At 35.8% G+C, this 20,775-nt stretch overlaps 1 protein-coding gene across 4 annotated transcripts in view; it reads right to left on the reverse strand.

Annotated features, from left to right (window-relative positions):
* Positions 1 to 411: 411 nt before the first annotated feature.
* The window catches only part of EMCN (endomucin), a 117,842-nt gene continuing 97,478 nt past the window's right edge, over positions 412 to 20,775 (reverse strand). For 3 of the 4 annotated variants that reach the window (XM_090267970.1, XM_090267967.1, XM_090267968.1), the window contains exons 6-11: positions 18,770 to 18,862; positions 18,288 to 18,341; positions 16,560 to 16,655; positions 12,200 to 12,224; positions 11,009 to 11,070; positions 412 to 1,408 (exon numbers count right to left, since the gene is read on the reverse strand). In XM_090267970.1, the coding sequence (XP_090124096.1) occupies positions 1,350 to 1,408; positions 11,009 to 11,070; positions 12,200 to 12,224; positions 16,560 to 16,655; positions 18,288 to 18,341; positions 18,770 to 18,862 (389 nt within the window). In that variant the 3' untranslated portion in view covers positions 412 to 1,349. Of the gene's footprint in view, positions 1,409 to 6,213; positions 6,288 to 11,008; positions 11,071 to 12,199; positions 12,225 to 16,559; positions 16,656 to 18,287; positions 18,342 to 18,769; positions 18,863 to 20,775 lie in introns of all 4 variants that reach the window. The other variant, XM_090267969.1, reaches the window with a different exon arrangement.

Here is a 20,775-nt window from a genome sequence, read left to right on the forward strand (position 1 = left end):
TGCATGGGCAACAGCAGACCCTCCATATTACCCTGCCCAGGCTCTGTAGCTTCAGCGTCATCACAAGATGTCGATTCAACACGGGAGGAGACAGATACCATGTCACTCCCGAGTCGGACTGCACAGCCATTCTCGGCGGTGCAGATAGACTCTTAAGAAGCTACACCATCGTCTCTCGAGACGGACGGCTGCCGACGACTACACTGCCCTCACATCACTAAGATAATTTAGCATCGAAATCAGTTTAGGTAATCATAAAAGTTAAAGAGCTGCCACAGGCAACTTATTAGTTTCAAAGCTTTTCACAGAACTTCAACCAACATGACATTTTGATTGCATGTGTCCAAGAAGTGGTCAAGGTTGATCAGTCAGCTTTCTACAGAAGAATGTCCTCCTGATGGAGTGGCAGTTATAATCATATATTTTTTTTAAAGAAAGGGATACACTGAAAAATAATATCACAATCATATATTTATGAGGTGTTCATTTCTACAAACTAGAGATTTAACAATGATTGCTAGGACAAATCATTACATTTCTAAAAGAAATAAAAAAATACACGGGTAGTATTAACCAAAAAGATTATGAAAAACTCTCAATGCTGTTTATTTTCTTAGTGAATGCATTGCAGAGTGTCATAAATGCCCTATATCCTTGTTACACAGCATGAATTACAAATAGAAAGACCAAAGAAATGGTATGGCTTACCTCTAACGGGGTCTGATTTGTGAAACCTTTTTCCCTTTCTCACGTATTACAGATGCCTTTCATTATAGCATTCACATAATCTAATAATCTATCCAAAAATATTCATGATAATGGAAGACAATACCATTTCCATTTTCAGTCACATTATATTTTAGTGTGTTGAATACAGTAATTATTTATTACAAGTAACACATGAAAATATGAATAAAATATCTTTATATACAATGTGGCACATCATGATTTCTATCTAATATTTAATAATACACTTGCAAATTTTCCCTGCATTAACATAGTGAAAAACAATAAATACAAGTACTAGGTGATAAAAAAACACCAAGAAAGTAGGACAGTCCCTATGGATAAAAACTCTGAGCTCTGGAAACTTTAATCTCAAGGGAAGGTCATAACATCAGTGAACCCACACACCTGGGCTCTCAGGTTAACTGCTCGTGGACACCTTTCTTAAAATTTGTTCTCCTGAGAATGTTCTTATAAAATGTACAAATGTGCCTTTTCCTGTCTCAAAGGACAGGGAATGACCAGGGTTTTCTTATTCTATCAAATTATTGCATGTCATCTGGATGTCTCTCTGCTGGGACAGGTGATTGGTGCAGACTGGCAAGCAGGATAGGAAGTCGGGATTAATTCCACAGGGCTTTCTCTTTTTCTGCTTCTGGAGCACAGAAGCTGAAGATCAAGCCTGTAGGGAAAAAAAAGTTCAGGTTCCAAGAAAGTGAAATGATGTTGGGGGAGATCACGTTAGTGACTAGCTTAATTTTTTCCACCCAAGTAGTCACTTGAATCTCTCACAAGCACTTCAAACACATGTCTGAAAGGAAAATCATTATACTGTCTCCCAAACCTGTCCCCTATCACTCCATAATTCCCATCTTGTCATTACCTCCATGATCCATCCAGACACTCATGCTACAAGTGTAGACATCATCTATAATCCTAATTTTCCTCATTTCCCACTGCCCACATTCAATCAATCATGACCTCTGGAGAATTTTATTTGATACACATTTCTCTATTCCAGTCTCTCTCTTCATTTCCATCCCTACTGTCCCTGCTGATGTGGTAAAGCCCATGTCCCCTTCCTAGAGGACACTGCATTTCTCTTCTGACCTCTGCTTACAGTCTCACTCCTTTTGAATTAACCTTTCACAGTAACCTTAGTGATGTGTCTCAAGCACAGATCTCATATTTCTCTTCTGATGAAATCTCTTAACTGTATCTTGTCCCTAATGGGACACAGTTCAACATCTGTTGCTCGGGATGACAATGTGAGTAATTTAGATATTTATTGGCAACTTCCATTTTTCTAATAAAGTATGGAGAAGATCGAACAGGGAACTCTCCACTTCTCCTTCATAGGAAACAGGAAGGAGAGCCAGAACTTTGGTTGGTTACTTTTTCTTAAAGCAGGGCAGAAACAACTTTCTCTCTTGGTCCAAAAAGCAGCAGGAAATGGAAGTTTCTGTGGCTCAAGTGGGGAAGGGGCAGTGGCCTGATGTGGCAGGGGTTAGATGTTGTCTGCTGCTGTGGCAGTGTTGGGGGTTTGCTAGAGTCTGGGAGGGGGAGGATATGGTGGACATGCTACTCTTTTGTGACATGGTTGGCAGAGGCAGGGTCTTTGGTAGGGATGGTTGCACTATTGTCTTGCATGGGGCAAAGCTGGCCACCGGCTGCCATGGCTTGGTGGGGGGCAGTTTGAAGAGCAGAGAGTGGCCAGAGGCTCTATGCCAGACTTTGTCTGTGGGAAGAGCTGTAGAACAAGGTATTTCTGATGCTCTCTAAGAGCATCTGCTGCTGACAGAGGATGCAGCACACGCCAGGGCATAGTGTGGCTCTAGAAGGAGCACAGTGACTATAAGGATCACTGTGGAACAGACTCCCCTTCTCAAATTTTGGACTGATTTTGGGTGTGCTTTACATCCAAGGTTGGAAGATCTCCCACAAGTAATAAGTGACTCCTTGATGGCAGTAATGAAGGAAGAAAGAATATGATTTTATTCTTAGAAAAAGAAGGTATTTTATTCTCATCCTGTGAAGACTTCATGATTTACTGTGGTAAACAGAACTTCCTATGATCTGGTGCCTCTTCTGCTCCAGCCTCTTTTCATAGCCCTCTGGAATTGAACTCTATCCTTTAGGTGAGTGCTTCTCAAGCTATCTATGGTGAAGAACCATGAACCATTTTAAAAAATTTCTAATCAGTTGCCATCTGGTTTTTTAAAAAAATACAGTAACATGAATGGAATGTTGAAGCAATATCAGATTGCTCTAACAATTTCTAAAATACATTCAGTTTCTGTTCTTAATCTCATTGTGGAACAGTATCAATGGCTCACTGACCCAACAACAGATATGTACACGGCAGCTCTAGGCTAACCAATTATTTATGATTTATTTCATACATCATGCAGTTTTACAATTCTTTGCATTAGCACATGTTGTCCCCTGTTCCTAAAAAACTTAGGTCACTTTTTTCCCCCGTTGTGTAAGTCTCAGACCAAACACCATTTTCTCTAAAAAATTGTCATTAAACTTCAAAGTGTCATGTCTACCTTTCATACCACTATCTTAATATTTACCATATTATATTAAAGTGATATTCCTTATATTTATTTTTCTCCACTTCTATTAGCTCCTCCTATCCCTCTTTATACCTGGCTAAGTACTTGGCAAGCAGTAAGATCTCTGTTACTTTTTGTTCAATTGAATCATGCTCCTCCATATGTGAGTTTCCAAGTGAAGTCAAGTTTGCAGCATAGATCAGCGAGGTGAACATCTGAATTTATGTAAGTAGGATAATGCTCATGGTTGATAATGTACTGACCATTTTTTTCAAAGATCAGCAACCAATATAAGAACAAACTGAAGTTTTTATTAGAGTGTATTCCTCATTGATAATCTTTCCCAAGAAAAATATCTTGCTTCATTAATGATTTCCTTTTGTTGGTTAATAATTTGCTTTCTCTCCAACATTGTAATCTCTCTAAATTTCAGTGCATCAGCTTCCATAACAATAATACAGGACTTTGTAGTCACGTTATCTCTCACAACCCTAAAATTTCATAAATTTGTGATTCATACAAAGAATAAATGATCACTTTCATAATAAAGTACCATGATAGATTCTTTAAGAATATTAACAACACACTATAAACAAAGAAGCACACTGGTCTTAGGAGGAAAGATTGTTTTATCCTGGTTTTATAGATGTTAAAACCAGTGAAAAGATTAGCCTAATTTATACTTTTAAATGTATTTTATGAAACTATTTTCTCTACCAGTATTATTTTCAAAAATTACAAAAAAGCTAAAATAAATTGAAGGCTATAATTTTTCTAGTCTTGATTCAAATTTTTGATTAGTAGTAGTATAGGAACTCTTCTATATAATTTTATGTTACCATTTATATTTCTTCCTCCATAAATTATCTGTTCATGGCTTCTGCTTACTTTTCTATTTCCCAATATGTACATATCTTTGTATGTGTAGAATATTAATTAATGGATGTCATATTTATGACATTTCCTCAATTTGTATTTTTGTCTTGTATTTTTTTTATAATAATGTTTTCATATTTTGAAGTGTTAAGTCAAGATATGGTAGAATTTCTATCTTTTCCATTGAATTTTCTTATATTGTTTTATGTTTTGAAAATTCTTAATCAAACATTTAAGCATATCTGATTTTCTCCTATTATCTTTCTTTTATTTTTGCATTTAGTTCTTTATACATTTTCCTCTTAGTGATATTACTAGCTAATGTTCCCACCTCCACACTCATTATTGACCAATTTGTTCAGACCATTTGTTGGCATCACTAAGAAAGAAATGTGCTTTGCTTGCTTCACATTTTTGCACAGAAATTCTAGCCTTAGCAGAAGTTCTATGTAACAGCAAATCGATTCTTTTAGTGATGTCATCTTTGCTAGTCCTTTTCATAAGAGAATTAATCTCAGAAGATAATAGAGCACATTGTCATTATAAATGAACAAACATATGTATAGAAATGCATTTAACTAACATATCTCTAATCTTTTATTTCAATGGCCTTCAAAACTCACCACAAGCTACTTTTGTACTAGTAGCTATTTTGACAGTGGTCCCAGCTATTGTTTAACTGAACCATGCTCCTCTGTAGGTGAGCTTCCAAGTGAAGTCAAGAGTTTGTAGCAGAGATAAGCTAGGTAAACATCTGGGTTTATGTGAGTAGGATAATGCTCATGATTGCTATTTCATTGACCATTTTTTTCTGAAGATCTACAACCAATCTAGGAACAAACCAGAGTTTTGGTCAGAGTGTCCGTAATAGCATTTTATTAGTGGCTGGGCAGGAGACACAGATAGTGTATACAGCAATATTCTTCCCCCTGGACACTGCCTCAGTGCTTGCCATTTTGGTGAGGCCAATTATGGGCATATACATATTTTTTGTTCTTTTAAAAAAACTATTAGTTGCCACTGGGAAAATTCTTTTGCACGTTCTTAAAAGCATCAAACACTTTGCGTGGACATTTAATCAATGCTTCTTATGAAAATGAAATTAACCAGAAAAAAATCTCCTTAACCAATTCTAGGAAAGCAAAAGACAATACCAAATTAAGCTGGGACATTTCATTCCATCAGGCCTAAAATTGACCTCAGCTGTTTTAATGAAGTAAGAAATGTGCAATGTGCCTGCTTTGCACTGATTCCTGGTCAAACCATGAAGCATGCAGAGTAAGTGTTGCTTGTAGCCAGAGTTTTGAAACATTTCAATTATTTATTAACTTATTGTAATGAAATTGATCTAACTTATCGTAATGAAATTGATCATCTGCTTATGCACTCCTTGAAACACCTGTAGGACTCTGTCACTCAGCTAGTTATATAGCAAGAAATTTCTCATATGACCTGCTGCATACAAGACCCCAGGTGAGACTGCATTTTAGATCACCTATGTGAGGTGCTGTGTACTCACACCCATGGTTCCTGGACCCAGGGAGAAAGTACATCCTGGTACGGTCCCTATAGGGGGAGGACAGCAAATCTCTGAGCTGGCTTCTCTGGATGTCATGTCCTGAGCCAGCCTTTGGCTGTGATGTACATCATAACTTCAATGCAGCTGTTGTATCATGACCCTTCTACAAGAAACTACACACTTGTAAGCATTGTCATTTTGAGTCCTGCAAATCTTCAACAGTGTGTGTATAGTGACCCAGGTAAAAGCAAAGTGCAATTAGAAGAAAACATTACGGATGGGCAGGCAGAATGAATTGTATCATTGCTGAGGCAGACAGGGCAACTGGAAGAATTTTCTACAGCCCCCCAGCTTTTTGTTACTCTGGCAAATCATCTCAGTGCTTATTTTTAGACAAATAGACAATGATGGTTTCACTAACACAGACAATTAACTTTTCATCTTATAAAAGTCTTAAAATAACCTAAGCTGTAGCAGACTAACAAAACTGATATTAATGAGTAGCTCAATGAATGAAGTTAGGAAACTTACATATTTACTGCCCAGGTGTGGGGAGGATTCATCAAGGTGTCAGTTCTTGGTTTTTCCTTGTGCAGAGTGCTCACCTAAAACCAGGAGATATGTTTTGATCTGTAAGCTCATAGAGTGAATAAGGATAAAAATAAAGTTTCTTGGCTTGTTCTTTGTTTTTCAAGAAAAGTCCAATTTCCGTGCAAGAATGACATTAAAGCCACAATTTGCCTTTTGGTAAGGTCTGAAAATTGCTCACAAAGATTTATGAGCTTTTTTTGGCCATCATCTGTTTTCACCTTTAAGGGGCAATGCTAACTTAGTCCCTGGGAGTGGGGTGGGGTGTTAGTGGGAGGTGATAACAAGAGAGGCACCCTGGGGATTGAGTTATTGATTTTTGCTTGTTCTATTAGGTGGCCCTGCCTAAGTAAAACTATGTCATATCTTTAAAGTGCCATTTTATCAGGAAGACATTCTAGGATCTTCTTTTTAATTCAGTGAGAGTTTTGTGAAAATTAATTTATAGGTCAACATGAACACTTTCTGACATAGAGAATGGCACAGGGGACATTACTCAAAATAACAGTGTTGTTCCATTATCTAGTGTAAAGATAACTATTAACCTAGGAAGTTCAGAGATATGTTTCTGGATTCTCCATCAACACTTTTCACATTACCTGTGTCTTTCAGGTAGATTTAAGTATCAACATGAGTCACACTATATAAAAGTGGATTAAAGTCTTCAGCTCTGAAAATAAATGTCATTTTTTTGCTCTAGATTTTATCTACTATTTAGAAAACTTGTCTTTTGGGGATGTTGTTGATGTCACCTATTACCTGCACAGTCATGGAGCTAATAAATAGTGCCAGAAATCTATGAGGAGAACAAACTGGGTTTGTCCTTGGAACCTTCCTCAGGTCTCATGCTCTGAGAAATGCTAAGCCCAGAGTAACCCTTTGCTCACTAAAGGCATGGCCCCTCCTGGAACCTATGAATATGAAGTACAGTAATAAGAAGTAAACAAAGTAAGCATTAATCGAACACCTACTGTCTTCCAGAAGTCATATAAAACAAATTATATGAAAATCATTACAATTCTCAATCGCTCCCTTCAAGGTCTCTCTTAACTGGGAATAAAGAATGTGAGAAAGATTTAATAGCAATCTGATTTCAATAACAGTTATAATAATGATAGCAATGGTAAAAGCAAAGGAAACACATGTAGCTAAAAAAAAAAAAAAAAAAAAAAGGAAGAAAATACACCAGACATCAATAGTGCTTGCAACAAGGTTGTGTTTCATGAGTAACTTTAAAGTCTCTTCTACTCTGAATTTTATTATCCTCCATTATGTATAGTGTGGTCAGATATTAAAATGGCAGTTTAAGCCATAAAGAGATATGTTGATTTGCCAAAGTAACAACAAGTTAAGAGGAGACAAAGCCCATGTACAGCTGGGGGAACTGAGGATGGTTTAGCGAGAATGTATGCAGAGAGTGAGCCAAATATTGAAGGACTGAGAAAACAGAAGCTGAATCTACGTATGGCTTTAGAAATCTATTAATCTCTTTGTTGATCTTTACACTTTCTGAGATGCGATGTCAGTGGGAATCACATGTAACATGCATCATGTTACATGTATATTTTGCAGTCCGTCATGGGATGCTTAACTTGGTCAAATTTCTTATTGAAGCTGTATAGTATCTCATGTTCGGTATTCATTTTTTTCTAAAAGCACATTCTTGCTATACTCTAGTAGGCTTTCTCTTTTACTTAAAGAAAACTCCTAATTTAACTAATCAAATTTTGAACATTTATGGGTTAATATTTTTAGCAGGAGAACCCTGCTTGAGAGAGAATATATTTAAAGGAAGCAGTTGAACACCACAGCCTGATCAGAAGAGACTTGGGGGCAAGGAACTGTCTTATCAGGAGAAAATGACCAGAACAATAACCATGGTTCATTAAGTCTTCTGGAAACCCAGACAATTTAACACCCACTGGCATTTCCCATGAAGGCAGGGGGCTGCAGAGCTCTGTTTCCTTGGCAATATGATTTATTGATCTCTAAAATGGCACAATTTATTTTCAGATATAAAACTAGAGTTTATAAATTGAAGTACTGACCAATCCAAAGAATGCTTATGGTCACTGAAGCTCAAATTTTAGTTTGTTACCATTTAGGCACATTAATTCCCACTATGTTTCTTAAAAGCAAATAACATAAAACATGTTACTGATCACTTCTGAGTGATGGGTCGTCAGATATTTATTCTACTAAATTATTTTCTGTATTCTTAAAATTTCTTAAAAAAATTTATATAGGAGTTAGGGGAAAATTGGGCCAAATCTGTGAACTTATATAAAAACTAATTATTTCAGATTTTATTTTAATTATATTTTAGGAAAGCTGTCACTATTGGGCAAAAGATATTAAGTAAAAATAATTATAATGTAATTTCTGTTGAGTATAGTGAAAATAATTTTATAAAGAAAGCACATTTGAATAAATTTGAAAGGCAGTGGAAAGAGATTTGTATTTCAGAAACCAGATTTCAATAAAATGCACAAAGAGCATTTGGAGATCATTATGTTTTAGATGATTAATTCTAGGCTGTTGAAACTGACCCTGAATCACCAATTCAGTCTTGTCCTCTGACCAAATATTTTCCATGGTAATCACTGGGGTTGACCATTAAGAGGTTATTTTATTAAATGAGGTGTGAACTCTAAATTGAGGTTGGCAGAAATAAAAGTACCAGAGAACAAACAGATCTTATTATTTCCATGATAATATTGCCTCCTTGTGAAGAAAAGGCAACTTGTAGAGTCTATTCCACTTATTGCTGCAGTTACTATAAAAGTGGGAGATATCGGCTTAGGCAGAATTTTCCTTGGGCCTTAAAGAAGAGTCAGATAATAAATCTGTCATTACGTAACAGAAGGTTCTTTAAGAGTTTTCTCCTCCAGTGTCAGTTGTCTTTTTCCTGGTGAAAAAGGATGGTGTAATAAGTAGGTGGTCCTAATCCCAGCCCCCTTCTCACAGAGAGAGACAGGGGCTCCTACACAGAGGCTTCTTCCAAGTGCAGGTTAGCTCCCCAGCCCACATCTTGAAGAGCCCAAGGCTGGACTGTTAGGTTAAATTCCCAATGGAGTAAGAGAAAGTGCATGAAATTATTATGATACTTGCTTTCAAGGTACAGGTAGGTTCTGAGAACTCTTCTTGACAAATGGTATAGTCACTCTCAGGAAGCTTCTTGAACTTACTCAGGACTAGTTCCCTGACCTAGTAGTACAGTCTGGGCTACTTAGTGGAGCCAAGTGAACAGCCAGGGAAACAAACCTATGAATGAATTTTACTCCTCTGCCCATTCAGATAGTTACCTCTGGGAAAACAGTGTAGGAATAAAGGAACCATGTACATTAAAAAGTAGAAGAGATACATGAATGAAGATAGTCTCTCTTAAGAAACAGTGGCTCATGTGAGGGGTTTGGGCCTGCCCACAGACTTTAGGTGCCTGCACTTTTCATGTCTTCTGTTGCCTCTTTTGTTTTTTTTATTGTTGACATAATTACAGATGTCCCTTATTTTCCTCCCTTTTGCCCATCTTGCAGCTTGTTCTAGTTACAATTCCCTAACTGAAATATAATTCAGCCTTTCACATCTTGCTATGAAGTGAGACAGTATAACTTTTTGTTTTACAAAAAATTGTGCACCCTGGCTAGTGTGGCTCAGTAGATTGAGTGCCGGCCTGTGAACTGAAGTGTTGCCAGTTTGATTCCCAGACAGGGCACATGCCTGGGTTGCAGGCCAGGTCCCCAGTTGGAAGCATGTGAGCAGCAACCACAACCAATTTATGTATCTCACGCACATCGATGTTTCTCTCCCTCTCCTTCTCCCTCCTTTCCCCTCTCTCTTTAAAAATAAATAAATAAAACCTTTAAATTTTTTTCTACATATTTATAATGTTATTTACCATTCTATAACTCACACTTTAAATAACATCTGTACTCTTAGACTACTTTGCATAGATCAAATTGGGGGAACTGAATATTGTAAATGTGTTAATGTAACTTGGTATTTAAATTAGAACCGCATGGACTTTTTTTGTAAACCTAATAATTACTTTTTATTTATTTCTTTTGTAATATTGGTGCTTTAAAAGTGGTCTATTCAAAAAAACAAAATAATCTGTGGTTTTTAAATTTTAAAAGCTATGTAACATCTCATTTTTCATTGCTCTTGATACAATATAACTCATAGAATTCATGTCTATACGTTGAAAAAAAATTTTACATTTGAAATCAAACAAAATTGAAACCTAAGAAAATAGAAAAAGAAATGTAAATTTTATCAACAGGAAATTGTGTTTTGTCCTCATGGGGGAAACTCAATTAAAATCATATGAAAGTATACAAAACATGATTTTCATTTTAACTGATATATCCTGGTTCTTGTGGACTACACACAGCCATTGCCAAAAAGGAAACAAAATAACAGCAGAAATAAAAACCCTGTAGCACATGCAATGTTCTCTTTGCCACTCCTGCAGAATGGAAAATGCCTTTAGTTACCACCCCTTCTTTAGAACACATTTATACATTATAAAAAGAAACTTCTAAAAGCCAAATAATTCCATAATTTTATCAAAAATTATATTTTTAGGGCTTTATAGAGAAATTTGGTATTTATTTGGAGCTACTAATTGACTATTTCTGAAGAAGTTACACTTTTCACTTATGTTTTTACATGAAAAATATCCAAGTTAGAGTTGGAAATAAACATTTTTCATCTAATCAATAATTTGGGAGCTTACCAGACTCATGAGAAATTGTTTTAACAGTGAGAAGCTTCACACTCTCTTTATCAGATTGAGGTCTGTTTGAAACAGAAAACATTAAATTAGCACCACAATAATTAGCATTGCAGGTCTGTGATAGAAAGTAAACATGATATACACAGAATGAAGAAGACACCCAATCATATATATTTTATGTATTTCTATGGCAAAATCTGTGTCTCTTCACATACAGATACACATACTTTTATAGCATTTTCCACTTCTGGAATCAAGGCAATGAATTGCCATCATTCTGATGCAGCAATGATCATCCGATAAATTAAACGTCAAGATGGATCACGTAAAACACTCGTCACAAGGTCTATATGGTACATGTCTCCATGCCTGAATTATGAAATGGAAGATTTATGTGTTTCTGAACTTTGGGGACTGCTTCTCAGATCTAGGGGTATCCCTTCTCATTAGGTCCTGGGTTCTGCAGCACAGTATCTGAACTATTTTAACCAAGAGTTCCCACCTGTCCTTTCTCAGATTCTGAACAATTTCAAACCCCTGTTCCTTTCCCTGGACATTTCAAAAGCCTTTATTTCTAACTAAGAAGGATAGGTGATCTACAAATATTATTTCTAAAGTTCATAGGCTGATGAACATACAAAAAACACCTACATGAAGTCAGGGTACAAATTCAAGTCAACAAAGGAAACCACAGAAATGGTTTTTGACAGTTTGTCTCTTTGTAGCACCTTGATTGCACCAGCTGGTTGGATTGATAACAGCTGCTTTGTTTGTTGTTAAAAAGTCAAGGCAGATCACATTCTACCATTAATAAAGCCACTCAGAGCTGTCTCAAGGGGCAGGTATGATTTTTCCCTAATGCGAGAAACATACTGAAAAATTCACAGGAAAACTATTTTGAAGCTCTTGGTATGTTTTCTAAGATATTAATCATTGTAGTTATATTCATTCTTCTGTTTTTACATTTTTTTGGTGTTCCGTTTTGATACTTTATTCAAGCTTAAGAACAATCCTCTTTTAGTTGTTAGAATTTCCCTGTTGAAAAGAGAGAGCTCTGATAGTCAAACTCCATTTACAATACTTTCTACACAAATTCTTTAAAAAAAAAAAAAGTGTAGGAAGATCAATACTTTTCCTTATATAAATGATCTGACCAGAGCTTCTAGAAAAAAATGATGTAGCCATACTTACTGGTCATTTCCATTTTCTGGTGTGCCTAGAAGAGGAGAGAATTGTTTAATAGAGTGGGAAGAAGCTTGGCTACCAAAAAACAAAATAAAACAAAACAAACAAAAAAAGAAAACCCTTAAGCCCTGGCTGCTGGACTGAGAGTTGACCTGTGAGCCAAGTGTTGCTGTTTTGATTCCCAGTCAAGGCACATGACTAGGTTGCACGTCAGGTCCCCAGTTGGGGGCGCGAGTGAGAGGCAACCACACAGTGACGTTTCTCTCCCTCTCTTTCTCCTTTCTCCTCTCTCTAAAAATAAAATAAATAAATAACCAAACAAACAAACAAATTAATTAATTAATTTTAAAAAAGAAAGAAAAAGAAAACCCTTATACCCTGCTGTTTTCTGTGCAGAGATCATTTCTAAAGTCAGTTCTTAATTTTTTAAATCTCTCCATTCCATGCCTTATTGATCAGTTTCTCAGATACTTGTATGGTTACCACTTATTCCTCAGGAGCATAGCTAATATGTTCATGGGATAGTCCTAACTAGGCCAACTCCACTGAACTTAGTTCTGCACTAATTTTCATCCTGTAGTTTATTATCACTGTGTGAAAATACAATTTGTTATCACACACTCCACAAACACCAGAAAACACCACTGTTTATTTCAGTACCTCTGGAAAAAAATTCTCCTCAAAGTATTGAATTACGTTTTTATACCAGAGAATTGAATTTCTGACATTTCTTTATACATTATTCTTTCTGGGGACACAAATCATTGTATTTGTGGTGAAGTATGATGTAGATATTGCTTCTAATTGCATCTGAATCATACTAATCCAGTCTCTCAAAAGTGCCCTGCAAAATGTCATCGAGGCGACTAACAGAAACTCATCTTTTGTACACTTTGCAGGGCCTGGTAGAAACCAACCTGGGCTTAGACTGAGAACTCGGGTGATTTGTTTGGCACAAGAGCATGGCCTCTGAAAGCCAGTGGGGGTAAAGCCTTGAGTTAACTCTGGCCTATTGGGCAAAATATATAATCTAATCACTTAAGGTCTCCCTTGCTTTGTTCCTGATCTTGCTGTGGTTTTATCCACTGCTCCTCAGTTCCTCTCTCTTGGATTTCTTTCCATCTCTAATCTAGCTCTTGCCACTGTATATATAAAGCCCTTTAAATAATTCTTCTGGCTTTGAGCATCATTATTTTATAAAGATCTTGATTTCCACCAATATTTTGGCTACTTCTACTTCACCTTGGCTAAGATACACCACAATGACCCTTAATCCCCAGGATTTAATTCATGTTACCATATGCTGCTCACCAAGTAGATCTAACCTTGTCTTCCTATCATCAGTAGGATTTTAACAGCATTTTAAAATCCCTATTATAAATGCTCTATATGATATCACCTGTGTTGCTCATGGCCCTATTCCAACATGAGTTGCAACTTGTTTGTATGCCTGTTTTAATATTTTTCCTTGAAATGCTGTAATATGGATTTATTACCAAATAGATGCATGCCAACAGACTAGATGCTGTTCTTACTTGCGCTAAAGCTCAGACTACAGTCAACATTATCTAGATTAGCTCAATTTCATACTAAAATCTCTGATTCATGTTGTCTTCCAGTGAGCAGAGTAGGTTTACTCATTTTCTGAACTTAATGAAGTTTCACCCACATATTGAAGAGTGATTACTGTGGTTGTTTAATGGTGCTAATTTAAAGATAACAATGCTATTAACTCTGTTTGGCAAACAAAGTTAATGATAATCAGATAGACTTGGCTAATTATACAATTGCCAAACTTGGTTATAAAGTATTGTATGTCTTCAGAATAACTCTCCATAGTGGTAGAAATTTTATTTTCTTTTTCACAGTGATAGGAATTTTATACATTGCTTTCCCTGAGTGATTCAATTCATCCATAGAGTCCTCATTAATAGCAAATGTCAATTTTCAGATAACTTATTTGCAAATCTTCCTGGGCAAAGCAGTTTTTCAGTAAAGCATGTTTTTACAAATGGTTTAGCACACTAATTATTTAAGTCTCCTATGCACTCCACAGACTTTAACTTGGATAATTATTTCCCATAAAAGTTAGTATTGGTGGTTTAGAAACTTAGGGAAATTAAACTGATTTATAAAAATACTATTTCCCCTTTGGCGGCAGAGTAAGAAAACATATTTTAGACATTATTAAGAAATTTATTCACTAACTCCCCAAGGCAAAGTCATTTATTTGTTTTCTTATTTTCCACCAACGGCTAAAATGAACACTACTGGTTCTTTCTTTGTTTCTTTGTTTCTTTTTCTTTCTCTCTTTCTTTCCTTCCTCCCTCCATCCACCCCCCCTCTCTTTCTTTTTTCTGTCTCATAACTTCCCCTACATTGTCATGCTCTTGCACCAAGCCCTCCATGCAGTGCATGGTTAAGGACTGGCCTCAGGGACAGAATTCATTAGTATCCCAGGGACACACTGTCCACAGGGTACACAAAGAATATTGTAGATTATATATCTTATTAAAAAAAGATTTTTACTTTTTAATAGCATTTGAGACAGGTATAGTTCTGTTAATGAAATATTTAGAATTAAAGTGAGGAAAGAGAACCTTCTAGTTTACTGATAATTTAAAAATTCAACTCAACAAGTATATGGTAGGTTCTGCTATATATTAGGCACAATGCCATGTGAATAATACATGGTGTGTGACTGGAGAGGCTGCCTGATATTATGGACTGAATGTTTGTGTTCCCCTAAAATGCATATGTTAAATCTCAATGCCCAATATAATGCTATTAGGATGTTGGGCCTCTGGAACTTGATTAGGACAGGAGAGCTGAGTCCTCATGGGATGAGTGTCCTTATTAAGAAGACCACAGAGACCTCTCTTGTTCCTTCCATTATGTGAAGACACTGTGAGAAGGTGGCCACTTATAAACCTGGAAGACACCAATCTGATGCCTTGATTGGATTTCTCAGTCTTCAAAACTGTGAGAAATGAATGTTTGTTGTTTAAGCCACCCAGTCTATGATATTTTTGTTATAGTACCCAGAACAGACTAAGGAGAAACAGGCACATAGAAAAGTAACTATACTATATAGCATGATGCATATTATAAAATTCTATAGCATTTAAAGTGAAAACATTCTGCTTAAAGAGATGGCGAGTTCAAGATAGATGCTAATGGACAGATTGGAAATTGGGTATAAAAGTTAAGTGGTGGGCTGAACATTCTCGGAGAAGAACTAGCATGGACAAAGGCATGGATATGCAACACTACAGGACGCAAGCAGGGCAAGGCTCTGGAATGGAGAGATAGATCGATGCTTAAGGTAACAGGGGATTGTGAGCCAGAGGAACTGAAGGAAGATTCAGATGAAGCATAAAATAAAAAGCTCCATTTCCTGGAAGAGAAAAAGACTATAAAGACTGGAAGAAGTATGAAAAAGTAAGGACCTTAGCTAATAATAATGCATCAACCAATATTAGTTAATTAATTGTGACAAATATATCATATTAATAATAAGAATAACGGCTATAGGGTATATGGGAATTTTTTGTAATTATATTTGCAATGTTTCGATTATAATCTCAATCTATACTAAAATAAAACATTTGTTTAAGAAAGAATAAATAAATATAATGCCATTATAAGAACCATAGGTATTTTAGAGGCAGGGAGAAGATAAAACAACAAAAAGAAAACAAAGAGTGAGGATGTTTAAAAGAGAGCAGCATCATTTTAAAGAAAAGGAAAAGACATGCAAATGCTATTGGAGATGTCAAGGAAGATAATAAAGAATTTCAAACTAGAATCCCACTAAAATTTGCAATAACATTCAATCCCGAGGAACCAATTCAATTAGCAGAATGTTGCCTTCATGGAAGACACTTTCATGGGAAGGAAGCTGAGCCTCACAGGGGGGAAGTGAGTCACAAAACATTCTTCTTGAGATTATGAGCCCCTGAACTAGATTCTTAGTAAATTTCCCTTTACTCTCCGTTCCATGGAAAACAAGTACAAAAACAAAAACAGAAACAAACAGAAATCTTCACTACAGAAAAGCATGTATTTTATGCCTTCTTTACTACCACAGTCCCCCAACCATCCACAAAACTGGGGCTATTTCATTAAAAAGTATTCATCCCCATTAGATTATACCTGCCACTAGTAGTTATCCTGACTCTTACATTCACCAACATTCCATGGATTTCTCTGTCCCTTCTGTTCTATTTCTGTGATCAAGCAATGTGGCATTTTATTTCTTTCTATAATTCCTCTCTCCCCCTTAAGAGTTTACATTTAAGTTTAGATCTAGCAAGTGTATTCTCCTTCCATGAAAACAAAATAGAACAAAAACACTGTTACCCACCTGGGTCTGTCTTCCTGCACATTCGGTACAAACCCACCAGAACAAATACTGAAAGTGTTATTACAATCAAAGCAATAACCACTGGCAAAATAATACCTAAAAAAGTATTGGAGACATTGTCAGTTAGAGTAGCAACTGAATTTCACAATCAATAGTTTACAAACTGAGCAAAAGTGTGCATGCTTTCTTCTTTAAACATCATGCTATTTAAAATACTGTATTTTATGCAAAGATTTATCTGATTCACGGGTTTTGCTTTAGTTGTCATTTCTGACACAGCCACTTGATGTCAGTGTTGTAGCCTCTCTGAAATAAAATTTCAAAACTAAAGGAGATAGTTCCCCACTTTCCTGGAGACTGGAGGAGTGGGGAGATGGGAAACAAGAGGCAGATGTCCTGTAGACCTAGAGTCAGCTCTACATTCACACATTATATTCTTTGCTACTTTATATTATTACTTTATAGTGAGCTTATTGGAAAAAAGAACATATATAACCTATACTGGAACTACTCTAGTTATAAAGCTGGCTTTCTAAGACTCACAAATATCTTTCCATAATAATATCTTAGAACTAGAGAAGTCATAAAATAACATAAATTAATATAATTATACATCACAGCACATATTATTTCTAAACGTGAACATGGTTCAAGAAAGATGTGTGCATATATATATATATATATATATATGCAGTTATGGTTTTTCCTCCTTTTATTAAGAGGGTTTTACTTTATTTCTAAAAAAAATCTGGCTTTTTTTTGTGACATTTATCGGGTAAAACAACAGTGATGAAAGGAAAACACTGTCCTAGCAATATAATTAGAGACATAGAAATTATTGTTACCATTAAGTTAGGTATTCTCATCTGCTTGCTTATGTATTGCTCATGTTTATCAGGGAATGAGAATAGATATCCAATTCATCTGTAGGGTGGTTTACACTTCCACTATTATGATTAAATATTGTTTCAAGTAAATTCTTCTGGTAATTACCAATATGAATAAGTAACTCATATTAGACTTTGAGTGATGCCTCCCCAAATGAAGATATGAATCAGCAGGTCAATAAATGCAATGCTGGCCTATTGAATGGAATGGCTTTACCTAAACCTAAAATAATCTTTTAGCATCCCAGCTTCACATGTATTCATCTTACTCTTAATTTCCAGGGAAATTAATGAATATTCTCTGTTTGGTCCTAGCAAACACATATACAGGGTGGGACAAAAGCAGGTCTACAGTTGTGCGCACGTGAAACACAGTTTATTTTTTTATTCTTATTAATCAACTATTGTATTATTGTCCATATGAACAACTGTAAACCTACTTTGCCCCACCATGTATATGACATATATCTGTTTTTGCTAAAATAGGACATTTATCAAAAAATCATTTTTAACATTAAGACAAAGTTTTGTAAAGGTGAACAATTTGTTTTTATGGAGCTCTCTGTCTCTACACTTTGGCTTATCTGGGATTAGTTTTATCAATTCACCTTGAAATTTGGTGGTAATTGCTTAGCACTAAGGTAAGAAAATAATCTCAAAAGTGTGCTCATTAAAACCAAAGTCACAAGTAGAAAATTCTCAAAGCAAGTGGCAGTTAGATAGGATTATAATGGGATTGCAAGTTCAGTAAAGCTGATGAAAGTCTATCTATAATTGAGTCCCTTCCTTTATTGGTTACATTCAAATATTCTCCATATCTATTGCTATGAATGTTACTCACTGGAATGAGAGGGGTTGGCTGAAGAAGAACTTGCATTTTTTGCATTCTCGGTGCCTATTATTTTAAGAAAGAAAACAAGTAAGTTACCTTCAGGTAATGTGTGCCAATCTTCACCATCCTCCCCTCATCCCCCCATAGCCCCTCATTTAAATAAGCCTCTGCAACCTATAGGTAGGATGCTTCAATTAGGTACACTTGATCTCATTCTGGAAGAATTCTGTTTTGCAAATCAAGATTGCTAGGGAGTTAATGTATACAATTTGATGAGTTGGGACATATATCCATGAAACTCACCAGAATCAAGGTAACAGCCATATTCATCACCTCTAATAGTCTCCTTGTGTCCCCCCCTCTTGTGGATGTGCATTTTTGAATATCAATTATAACAATAATGCTGTTATGTTTTTAAAGAATGGTGGAGTTTTCTTGGGGAGAAGGAGTTAAGCAAAGTGTGTTTCTAGTCATGCACACAGAAGTCATACCTTGAGATGGTGAGATGTTCCCTGCAATTGTTGCTGATTCTGAGGATAATATACTAGTGTTAGAAGTTGAGGCATCTGGGTGTGGAGTGCTAACTGTAGAAAAAAATCAGAAATCCAGAGTCAAATTATAGTATCAACTCTTCTCATTGGCATTTCTTTGTAGATTCAAACAGTTGCATCTCTGAACATCAGTGAAAACTGTTTCTTGTTGAATAATAGGATACATACAATTGTACATTAAATTCTAAGTTCATCTATTCCCTCCTGTAATGATGATTCAATTTGGAATCACAAAACCTGAGTATCAGTATTATATTCTCAAGAACTTCTAAAAAAAAAAAACTTGAGTTCATTTCTTATCTTAAGCTACAGTCTATATTACTGCACGAGATTCTTCTGGGATGAAAATCTATGCGAAAGCATTATTCACATTTCAGATATTATAACCTTGGGTGACAGTAATATTTTTTTCCATCACCCATCCTTAAAATGAACATAAATACACAGGACTTTATTTCTCTTCATTTCTATAGCGTTCCTTGGTGATTGAAGAGAAAAATTGCCGTTGAGGCTATGATTAAAAGGATTGGGGAAGAAATAAAAAATTCTTTCATTTTCATCTTTATGGCTTAGCAGTATAGTTTACATTTATGTGTCCTATCTAGAGAAACTGCTGCTTGGTTTCCACCACTGTCCATGATCTTTTCTTCCAAGGAAAATATAAATTAAACTTATTATAATCATTTTTGTTTGCAAAAGTCAACACCTGCCACCTTCAGCCAAAGGACTGAAACAGAAAATTAAATATATTATTCAAAATCCAGAAGTCTCAAAAAATTTCAAAGAAGTATAAATTATCAAATGTTTTATGATTGTATAGCATTTATTCTTATGAATTTGGGATAAAATAAAATTTGTATTTAGAAAATTTTGTGAAAAATCACACTCTCTTTTTTTTTTTTAGTGTGAGTGGTATTTTTTTTTTTATCACAACTATTTGCCTTGTCTCTCCACTGAACTGCAAGTTCCTGAAATTCAAAGGCCACCACTCCCACCATATCCCACAGGGAGCTCTGACCACACTGGGTGTGCAGGAAATATAGCTGACAGCTGAGGTGGACAAGAGCGGCATCTCTCATAACTACGGCCCCTTGAGGAGTTTGGAGGCCAAGTACGATTGCCTCAAAGAAACTGATATTATCTATGGACTGCCTTGGACCTTTTCTTCTGTGCCACCCACAGCCCAGCACGTACTGCATGCCCATGCATTTCTGACATCTGTGGGGGAAAATTAATGTTCAGAGTGTACCGTTCTTGCCATGCAAGAGAGATGTCGGAGGAAGCCAGATACATGCCCATAAGAACAAAGAGAAACGTCAGGCTAGCGCACTCGGCGGGCCAGAAAAGGAATATTAAATGAAAGAGTGGGATCTAGCTGAAACCTTGGTAGTTGCTCTTTTCAATGTCAAGTGTTTTAATAAAGATGAATGCTCCTTCAGTTGTGTTGATAGAGAATGAGAAGGCTGATTAAATAACCAACGACATTAATCTATCTGGGATTTCCCAAGGGTTAATTTTCAAGACTCCTACCTTATTGCATTCTCATAGACAGGTTACATGGCAGCTACAGTTCTGAGTATAATCTATCTGGTTTAGAAGAAACTCCAATTTTCCTACTTAAAATGTGTTGATGACCCAGTGTCAACTATTATTGATAATGATCTGTAGTAGGCAATAGAATTAACTCCTCTTAAAAGGAAAATTCCTTGGACCCTTGAACAAAAACTTAGAATGTTTTTTATTTTTAACTTTAACCTTCAGCTAATAAATCATTTCTGAATCCAGTACATATATACAAACACAGACACATACATATACACACACAATTTACCTCTATTACATGTAATGCATTCTGATATTGGGGGACCATAATGTGTTCAGCTAATGATCTCTGCAGATTTTGTTGATACTCTGTTATCCTACATTACTACTAAAGTAGTATTGAC

This window comes from Furipterus horrens, unplaced genomic scaffold, assembly GCF_987537825.1.
Source record: "Furipterus horrens unplaced genomic scaffold, mFurHor1.1.pri manual_scaffold_2, whole genome shotgun sequence".
In the NCBI taxonomy this organism is placed as follows: Eukaryota; Metazoa; Chordata; class Mammalia; order Chiroptera; family Furipteridae; genus Furipterus; species Furipterus horrens.